Source organism: Vigna angularis, chromosome 2 (assembly GCF_016808095.1).
Source record: "Vigna angularis cultivar LongXiaoDou No.4 chromosome 2, ASM1680809v1, whole genome shotgun sequence".
Classification (NCBI taxonomy): domain Eukaryota; kingdom Viridiplantae; phylum Streptophyta; class Magnoliopsida; order Fabales; family Fabaceae; genus Vigna; species Vigna angularis.
In genome coordinates, this window is record NC_068971.1 from 1,496,434 (window position 1) to 1,507,159 (window position 10,726).

At 31.8% G+C, this 10,726-nt stretch overlaps 1 protein-coding gene across 1 annotated transcript; it reads right to left on the bottom strand.

Moving 5' to 3' along the window:
* Positions 1 to 224: 224 nt before the first annotated feature.
* Positions 225 to 8,762, bottom strand: LOC108329235 (beta-hexosaminidase 1). Its single transcript, XM_017563357.2, has 15 exons — positions 8,273 to 8,762; positions 8,064 to 8,138; positions 7,461 to 7,496; positions 6,812 to 6,923; positions 6,652 to 6,722; positions 6,432 to 6,562; positions 5,943 to 5,959; positions 5,723 to 5,771; positions 5,099 to 5,199; positions 3,618 to 3,677; positions 2,535 to 2,568; positions 1,688 to 1,786; positions 1,285 to 1,344; positions 945 to 1,195; positions 225 to 527 (listed from the first exon to the last, which is right to left on the bottom strand). Exons 1-15 carry the CDS (start codon positions 8,675 to 8,677, stop codon positions 355 to 357), a joined length of 1,674 nt encoding a protein of 557 aa, XP_017418846.1. The 5' UTR covers positions 8,678 to 8,762; the 3' UTR covers positions 225 to 354.
* Between the last annotated feature and the right edge of the window lie 1,964 nt (positions 8,763 to 10,726).

Below are 10,726 nucleotides of genomic sequence, written 5' to 3' on the forward strand. Positions count from 1 at the left end.
GGTACTGAACAAGCTTCATCTGCTGAAATTACAGAATCTAATCCAAGTTTAGATGCTGCTAAGATCTTTGAAGAGCTTTTGGTACCGAACAGGTTTCATCTGCTAAAACTAAAGATTCTATAATCCAAGTTTAGATGTTGCTGAAATCTTTGAAAAGCTTTTGGTACTGAGCAAACTCAAGCATTCAGAACAAGTGTATATAATTTGCTTTCAGAATAAACAAATTAAAAAAATGTAAACTGGACATGATTTATTTAATTCAACAGTAAATTACATTGCAATATGGGTTGGCGGAAGATTAGAGTTCTGGCATCAACAACCAGATTACACACGACAGAAGGATCATTATATGGATTATTGCTCATAACATGACCCTGGACCCACAGGTGCCCTTCTAGCATAAAAATTCTTCACAGGAGCAGCTGGAACCCCTCGTTTATTCAACAGACATCTGAAGTTTTGCAACCGAGGCAATGCAGTTATGGTAACATTTTTTGAGGAAGAATCTCTCTGACTCCATAAGCGTTCTGTGGTAAACAAGGAGTAATTAGTTTTGCATAATCAAGTTCAGCAGCCAGCATTTGCCAATCAAAGGAAACTTGATACAGGAAGAGGCACCTCTATAGAAAATCGGATGAATAATCAAATATATAAAATGCACTTCATATGGCTTGAGTATGTTACCTTTATACACACACACACACAGAGACAGAAGAGAGGCATAATTTTCATTTTATAGAAGAGGGACACTGAAATCTCTACTACCTACTCTCTGGAACAAAATCAGTTATTATATCAGGAAATGACAGTAGGATGCTCATTACCTGATACATTTTCCTTAGAACCACTACTAGGTTGGAAGACATATATGAAAGAGTTAGTAATAATACTATAAGTACACTACAAGAATGTCGAACAACTTAGCATCAGCAAGATTTGCCAACCTGCAGCTGCAGCAGCTCGAGGCCATATTGTTTGCTGAACATCGGATGTATCGACTGTCTCAGCCCACATGCAAACTTCTCCTCCAATTACAAGCTCTTGTTCAGAAGCTTTTTGTATTCCTTCTAGTGGCTCAGCAGTATAGACCTCATCCCAAGGTACATCCAGATGGTCAAGATACCAGACACCCTGGTTACTGTAAATGCACCTGAAACCTTTTGCAACAACCTTTGGACAAACACCAGGGCCCAACCTACAGAATCACTTGAAATAATTTATTCTGAAACTGAGACATTGGAGGTTCGTCCTACAGTAAAGTTGCTTACACAGCTGGAAACTCACCAGTTGTGCACAATGGTTTTTGGATGGAGCTTTGATGGAAACGTATTGAAGGTTTCCTCCCTGTAATTGCACAAAAAAATGTATCTATATTTTGAGAACATTTAATAAACAGAATAATTGCGTAGTGATTAGCTAACCTATACCGTTCCATGCATATGCAAACCAGTGTCGGCTTTTGAATTTTGAAATATTGATGATTTCAACAGAAAGAAAGGATTAGGATAGAAAGGTGATACTAGGGTGAAATAGCTGCTAAGGACAAATTAAGGGTACAAATCAGCTTTTTTTGAGTTATAATAATACCATACATACATACATATATATATATACATACATATATATATATATATATATATATATATATATATATATATATATATATATATATATATATATATCATACCAATTCACTGGACTCCAATTTTTTGAAACGGCAATCTCTTGAGCCTTCAGTACAAAATATTGATAGGCATCTCTAGCGGTCATGTTGTGATTCTGAAGCCTGCAGTCAGAGTAAATGATCAAAATACAGAATATAAATGTAACATCTAAAAGAAGTGCCTTTACATTGACAATTGACAAAATGGTTAACTTTACAGGCAATTGACAACCATCACAACGCTCAGTACCAAAAATGGTGTGAGAAGACGGGAAAAAGGAACAAAAGTTTGAGTAGCAAATTTCTTATGAATGATCTGGTTAAAAAAGTAATACTAAACTGTTCCCGAGTCAATTGTTGGCTCATGACATGTAAGAGACTCTGAGACTAATAGTTCTAGAGGTCTTTTGTCGCTGGCTCCATTCTTGATCCTTGTAACAAAAAGTTGAATTTCAACACAAGGCAAATGGGCTTACGCATTTGTACATACTCCAAACCCAGAGGGTGTGTTGAAGACATAATGTAAAATTATTCATGTATCTCCAACTAAAAATCAAACTTTTGGGAATTGGGATTATAGGTTCATGACATCTTCATAGCAAATAATCCAAACATTTCAGTTGATTGCAAAAAATGACAAATGAAGTCACTCATATGGCGACAGAAATCGGGCCAAGATTAACAACTATAACAGAGACAGTAATTCAGTCGACAAGATTATGAATGAAATAATTTTTGCAAGGCACAGCATTTGCCAAATCCTTTATATATAAGAAGTTTTTAGTTGAGTTGAAAAATTGTACATAAATGGCTAAACAAAAAAGTCATCAAGAAATGTAAATAAACGAGTTTAACAAGTTAATGCTGATACCATTCTTTTATATGAGGGGTACTACGCCAGCAATCTGTCAAATAAAACATAATTTTTCATCAATTAGCATTGTTGATACAAACATTTTTCAACATTTCAAAAATAATTTAAATTCTACTTTTATTATACTTTTATGGTATAAAAAAATAAATGTTACAAAGCCGAGCTCATGACCACTTCTGAATAGACAAAAATACCATATTAAGGAGCATGGGGCCTTTTCAAACTTGGATAATAAATAAACTAACAGAAATTATGGACTGCTAGAGGCCCTCTTGCAATATGAATCCCAACCCCCCTCAAGGTTTGTAAATATTTGAAGAAATAAGTGCATGAAAACAATTCTGCGAAACTTCTCTTTCATGGCTTTCTAAGACCAAAAAAAAAAACACTATTAATTCCAAGAGATGTTTCAGGTCTTGTAACCCTCATAATATCTAAACTTAGATTACTTTATCCATAGGTAACTTTAGCACAAATCAAATCATAACAATCACAAGTTTGCAAATAAGCACCAATCCATACTATCAGCTTTTTAAAATTATTATTGAAGATAGTAATGCAGGACCTTTAAAATGTAGATTTCAAACAAGGAGGAAAGTTGGTGGTATGTGTATCCAACAGCCTCATTTAACCATTTGATAGGTTTGGTATTGTATATAGGAGAAGGAAGAAACTAGACAGTTAATACAGTTATAATTTTATAACGATAACAGACATTCTATAAAGTCTGTTTAGGTGCTAGGAAGGGGTCTGGTCTGTTTTTCGTTGAGAGTTTGGAAGGGCTAAGGAGAGTGAGGTCTCTTGAACACCTCATTGGTGTCTGTTGTATAACAATTGTTGTTCTGGTTTCTAAATCCCTGTCGCATTGGTAAGGGATTAGAGTTCAATTGTAATAAAAGTGTTCTTTCTGTATATCAGTTCTATCACCATTGCACTCAATTCTCATTAGCATTTATCATTTCAGTAATTAACTTGAAGTTGTACTAATGATAAAAAACCATTTCCTTCATTTATAAGCATTTAGCTTTTAGTTCAATTGATTATTTGGCAAGTTGCAATAAAGAAACCACTTAGACTGACCAGTATTAACTTCATCACCACCCAAGTGAAATAGCTCAAATGGGAAAATCGTTCTAATATCTGCAAAATTCATAAAGAGAGAAGGATTGTTATTTTTATGTGTAGAGACTTGTGAGATAGGAGCATAATACAGAAACACTAGACACAGTTGATAACATAGACAGAAGATGAACAAAATTACTAAACACAATTCAGAGTACAAGGTATGAGTGGGGAGATATGGGAAGATGTTCGGAAGAGATGGTTTTAACAAACCGCATAATACTAGTAATACAGCAAGATGAATCAAGGATAAGATTAAGTGGCAGAAGAAAAAAGAATAAATACGCATGAGTGGATGGATACGTGTTTTAATAATGCTCAAACAAACAATAAAAGAAAAATGAAGAAAACATAAAGAGACAGGCAATATATTGTTTCCCACTTCCACAAGACTAGATTAAACTTTTGAAATTAAAGAGGGTGCTACATAAAAATAAAAATAAAAAATAAAAAAACAGACAAATTGGAAAAAGAAAACTAAACTTGTAATTTCAAGAGAATCTGCAAGGAAAAATTTTTAATTATAGCTATGATAGTATGACACTCTGGTGAAGACCTACGCAACTCTTCTGAATCACCGTACCTAGCAGCATCAGAGTAAATACAACAAAAACAGCAATAATAGCTAAGTCTTATCCCTCTAGGTGGGGTAGGCTATATCCATCATACAACGCCATTAAACATGGTTAAAAACAAAAGCTTTGGACTAATTTTCTTTTTACTAGTAAAGGATACGCAACAAAGTAATAAGAGTTTAATTTTGTGAAAACATGTAGGTGTGATATCAATAAAATAATAACTATTTTTATTATTTATTTACTTCACAGTCAAAATATCTATGCACGTAAAAAGTTAAAAAAAAAAATAATCTTAGTATTTTATTAAATATAGATGTCTAACATTGTATCCAGAAAATATTATAAATCAGATAATATTGCAAACAGTGCATTATCGTTGTTGTATAGTCATACATTTTTATCCATGATTGGTAATTTGGTATCATGAATCCCTTATTTCGACCCTTAAAATCAGCAAACAACAATTTTAGTATCCTTCTTCACTCTCAAATTAAACAATAGTACCTCGAAGTTGTTTCAAATAATGCATTTTTACAAGTGCATATACAAGGTAACAATTCAAAAACCCAACACCGTCAGGTCAAAATAGAAGATGAAAATTATCAAAGACTTTTAAAATAAATGAGGAAAGAGATACTTAATTGAATATTAAATGGTGTCTCTAATAGACTCTAAGCATGCTACATAACTAGCATTATTGACATATTCAAGTTGTATATGGTATAATCTTCTCAATATAGTGCTTATCATGATTTCAAGAAGACAAAATGATGTTCAATAGGAGTAAAAGTTGATATATTTAAGAAAAAAAATCCCAAGAACTGAACAAGTATGGGGCTTAAGGTTTCATAGGAGCTTAACCTGTCAGAATACCAGAAATGACATCAAAAGTAAAGTTCTTTGAAACATCAAGTGGCTCCCTACAGCTAGGTGATGGCCAAAGATCAGGATATCCTGCACCCCTATATGAAATAAAAAGAACTTTAAATTTTTTTGTTATGCATGCTACTTGCCAGCTAAAAATAGAAATATTAAATTGCTGGAGTAACAATGGAAGTCACACAACTAATTGATTAAATTTCAACTTCACAAAAAATAATGAATAAGAATCCAGTTAATAACCAGATGAAGCAAATATGAAATAGAAAAAAAAATAGCAATGACTTGCTAAAATAAACAAAAAATAAATAAATAGCCAGTGTCAATCCTAGCATGTGTCAGTCATTGGAGCAACAGAGTTTAGTGCCTACCTATATTCAATACCAAACTTACTTCAATGGAGGCACTCGACCCAATGGAATTACTGGTTGCAAGCTAAAATAAACCTTTTTGTGCCCAACTCTTTCTTAAAAGAAATACAAGTGACAAATTTTGAGAAGTAAAATAAATTCCTTGGGTCTTCACGTGCGAAAGTAACAAAGCCAATTATTATAATACTATCAGGTCATACTTAACAAAGAAAAACGACTAAGGCATGTTTTTTACCATGATTCTGCATGACCAGGGACATCCACTTCCGCCATCACATTTATACCTGCAATCAATCATACAAATATTCAATAAAAGCATGCAGATTCACTTTTATTTTTATAGTTGTATTTTGCATAAGAAGATGAAAGAGCAAAAAGTAAAAGAAAACCATAAAAATCAACATAAAGATGTTATGTAGCCGGAACTTTGGAAGAGGAATTTGAAGATACCTCACCTCTCATTTTGGCGAAGCTTTATATCAACGTACCATGTAAAAGAAAAGAAAACACAACATTTATCAATGTTAATTAAGAAACCAAACTCAGATGGTAACCGGAAGCTAACAATTCAATGAAAGGAAAGGCATTACACATATCTATTGACAAGGCCATTATAATATTATTTTGGGATTTTAGTCACATATTTCCCCACCCCCATGATAGCCTTTCTTGTCCCCTCTGCTCATTTAAAAATTAAATTCTACAATAAACTATTTCCAGTTCAAAATTGCTTGTCCTGGAAAAGTGACGTGCTTAAAATTGAAAGATTGTGTTAGCAAAATTACTTACAACTGGACAGTTTGAGCAAAAGATGATTCTATCAAAGGTTAGACAGATAATTTACTTCAACGTGCTCATTCTTTGGTAATTTTTCATTCCCCAGGAAAATTGCGACTAAAACAGGAAGATTATAAAAACAACAATTAATTTGGATAAAGTCTTACTTGACAATTTCATATGCATCTTCAACTGTGTAACGTTCCCACCGAGTATATGAACCTTTCCACAAGTCTGGATATGTAGGTACCTCCAGCGGAAATGACTCCTCATCTATGATGTGCCAATGTAGAACATTCTAAGCAGCATAAATTTTTATATTCAGCATTACATGAAAAGAAAAACAGCAAGGAAGAAAATTGATAAAGCATATAACATATATCTTACAAGTTTAGCATAGGACATAGATTCAATAATCTGCTTAATTACAATAATTGGTAAATAGTGCCTTGATGTATCTGCAAAAAAACATGTATCATTGTCCGCTGGTCATAGTATAAAACTGCTAGCAGAATAAAAATTTTCTATTTGAAAACTTGAGTCTCACCCAACAAAAGCCCACGATATGCAAATCTAGGTTTATCTTGGATGGACCAAGGTGCCTTGTATATTTTTACTTTTTTAGTTGTATAATCGAAAGAACACAACTGGCTGAATGTCTGGTGCACCATGCAAAGCCAACAATAGTTCAGTTTTCATTTTCACAGTAAAAAAATAGATAAACTGAGACTTTGAGCAATTTACTACATGCATGCCAACGTATATACAGGTTAGAGGGGTTTATGTTTCCACAATACCAAGATCAACAATGTAAAGGTATACGAAAAAAAATACATTCTAGAAAATTGATTAAATCTTATCTCATATACAAGGACACGGCAGCCTATAGATTTGCCAACCCTATGGAGAAAAACATATCTAAATATGAAAATGGAAATAAATGTTAGAAATCATCTTAAAAAGAGCATGTCACAACAGGTATATCTGGTATCTACAACTCCAGACTCCAGTAACCAGATGTCAAATCAAGCCAATAAGTGCTAAACAAGGACTAACTGGTCTCTATTCATCAACCTTCACCTCCTTACCATCTCTTCCCACCACCACTACTCCACTTCAAGCCGCCAAATAAAGTAAAAAGAAAATGGAAGAATAAAAACAGTTTGAGCTCATTCACAAGCAAACTCTTTACGTGCCTCTAATCCCCGCAATGCACCATAAACAGTATTTGCCTGCAATGACAAAATCACAAAATAGGGTGATTAACTAACAAATGGCATAATTTGCTTTGTTTTTTTGAGTCCAGATACACAATAATCCAACCACAACTCTGTCTCAATATTAATTTTTTTTCTTTTACTTTTAAGTCAACATGTTTTTCTTTCCTTTTACAAAACAAAAAGCTTTGATGAGTTTGGGCAGTACACAAGAAATGTGTCATACTGTAATCATAGAAAGAAACAAAAGAGCTTGCTTGAATTGTTTCCAGTACGGGAAAGTAGGAAGGTCCCTCAAAAAGAAAAAAAAAAGATGGAAAGAGAAAAACTAAAGCTGAAAACCAACTTCAATTCAACTTTTCGCACTGAGAAAATAAACGAAACATACTTCAGAGTCATCCAACTTTTTTCAGACAGAATTTTCCAAAGGTACTTAAACTATAAACTAAGCATTACATTGACTGGATGAACAAAGAACCAAGAAGTTGTATTGTAACAAACAAGCAATTCCAATTCCAAATTCCAAAAAAAAAAAACGAAACAAATTAGAATCAAATATCCAAATCCAACAATGGAGCTCACCTCAATTGTAACTTGGGAAGAGTCCTTGGCTTTGGGAACCAGCAGGGTATAGCTTTCATCCACTCCAAATTGAAGCTGCAAAGAGAAAAACAGAACAGAATAGTCATCACCCAGTTGAAGTTCCCACGTTGACTAACCAAGCAATTATCAACCCTCACTGCATGAACTTAAGTTATCCCAATCAAAAAATTCCAAACCACGGCACCAACCTCCTCGTTTTCTGAATGGACAGTGATGTTCAATGTGTCAACATCGTATGCCGAAACAGACGACACCAACCGCTCCCTCAGCTTTCTTATAAAACTAAACCCCAATCCCAATCCAGTGTGCTTGAATACGATCCCTCTGTACCGATCAAACCCCGCTCTCAGAACGACGGAGCCGCCACCGTTTCCGGCGACGGTGAGCTTGAGTGCAGGATCAACATCAAGAGCCTCGTTGCCGGAAGTGTACTCTGCCGGAAGTGGCCATAGGTAAGTGGGGGTTTCATCGGATTGCTCCGAAGTAATGTCAAGTGGGGTCCCTCGCCGTACAGAAACTGAGCTGACTGAAACAGCGAAGGAAATGAAGAAAAGAATGAGAAGAGGAGAAGAAGAAGAAGAAGAAACAAACATGGTGAAGTGAAGCTGAGTGATTGAGAAAGAGGAATTTCTATTTATTTGGAGAATCTATGTTTGACATCGGTCGATAAACAAGAGTGTTGCAAGTTACAACCTTTTTCCCTGTTCTTTACGATTTTCTTTTTCTTTACTGCAGGGTTTTACCATCTTCTTCATTCAAAGGCAAGAAAAACATCTGTATGTGTGTAGAACAAACATATTTTCATTAAGGTATTTTTTGTCAGATTAAGTTTTACATAAAATCGAGGTAAAATATAATTTAAATATTTTATTTTTCAGTTTTCGTGATGCATTTTAAAAATAAAATCATAATGAACAAAATTCCAAAATAAATTATACCATTGATCTTAATAATGTCGTTTAAAATCATTGATCTTAATTATTTCATTTAATTGATTTGAGATCCAAACATTAAAAACGTGAAAAGATAAATAAAACATAAATATAGAAAACAAAGATATTTATTCCAAAATTCAAATGAAAGGGAAGTCATGTCTCTTTTTAACTATTATGCTCACCGAATATAATAAATTGTATGATGACATATTTTTAATAAAGATAAAATATATTATATTAATTTTGTGTTTCCCTAACATAATAAGTTGTGCCCTTGCGTACATATTAAATTTATTATGTCACTTCTCGATATAATAAATTCTACTATGTCATATAAATCAAACTTTTATTTCTGTTAAGTTTAGAATAATCATAATAAGTTGCTTATAGTAAGTTGCTTACTTTGTTACCTTCTAAACTAACCTACATATATAATAAGTCTTTTAATTGTTTGGGTTCATTTTTCCAAACCTCTTTTAGATGGTTTTGGTGGGTATGAAATGTCTTAGTTATCATTTATCACATGATTATATTAAAGAAAAACGTATTCATTCTAAAATTTGTAATTAATTTTGAACGGACGAATATGGTAAAATGAGTTTAGATGTATTTGATAAAAAACAACAATAATTTATGCAAGAAAAAGATAAAATAGAATTTTAATGTGTAACCAACTCCAAATTTTAAATAAAAAAACTATTTATTTATATATAACGATTTTTACTTTAAAATAGTATTAAAGTGGTGATAAAAGATAGTTAAACATTTCCCGTCATATTTGACAAATTTAAATGAAAATTATTATAAAATTTTTTAAAATTATTGACAGAATTTTATTGATAAAAATATTTTTTTCGGGTATTACCAACGTGTTTTATCGATAAATTTTTAATTTTTTTTTACCGACAAAATTATTATCAAGGAAAACATTTATTGATAATATATATTTTTACTTACCGATGAATTTTTCTGTTAATAAAATCCGTCATATATTACTTATACACCAATAAAATTCGTCAATAAACGAGAAATACATTACTAAAGAAAATTCTATCGGTAAAAGAAGTGAGAACTTTTTTTGCCATTTTTTCACTTATTGATGAATTTTTTTCATCAAAAAATTTTACAATAATATATATTTCACTTGATAAAAAAATTTATTAATAAAATCTGTGTTTAATACATATTTTAGTTACTAACAATAAAATATATCCATAATATATATATATATATATATATATTATTTTTTATTTTTTATGACTTTTGAGATTTCAACTTGATTTTAAAATAAGATATTTTAAACTTCATTCTTCAAATATAATATTTTAAACGGTTTTTAATGGAGTATTTCATAAACTAAGACATCTCATGTAAGAGTAATAGACTAATTCTTCAAAAAACTAAGACATATTTAAAAGATTAGGATAATTGTATAAACCAAGTAAAATTAAAACCTAACCACTTTTTTAAAAAATAAATGCAAAAAGTATATTTGGTAATCAATCAATAAATACCTACTCAATTCTTTAATAATTTAATAATGTAAATTAATATTTTTATTTTTAAAAATAAAAGGATACATGAATAAAACATTAATATAATAAATTGTTAAATGATATTTGTTTATTTCGATTCTTAAGTAGTACGGGTTATTACACATAAAAACAGTTCTTTAATCTAGACAAAAAAAATTATAGATGAAATCAA

What these genes read in the sequence shown, in the direction of transcription:
- LOC108329235 (XM_017563357.2), bottom strand. Translation starts at nt 8,677, where the DNA reads ATGTTTGTTTCTTCTTCTTCTTCTTCTCCTCTTCTCATTCTTTTCTTC. An exon ending in TCCATTCAGAAAACGAGGAG is followed by an intron (nt 8,139 to 8,272) that starts GTTGGTGCCGTG and finishes TTCTCTTTGCAG; the next exon opens with CTTCAATTTGGAGTGGATGA. An exon ending in CTATGTCCTATGCTAAACTT is followed by an intron (nt 6,563 to 6,651) that starts GTAAGATATATG and finishes TATGCTGCTTAG; the next exon opens with AATGTTCTACATTGGCACAT.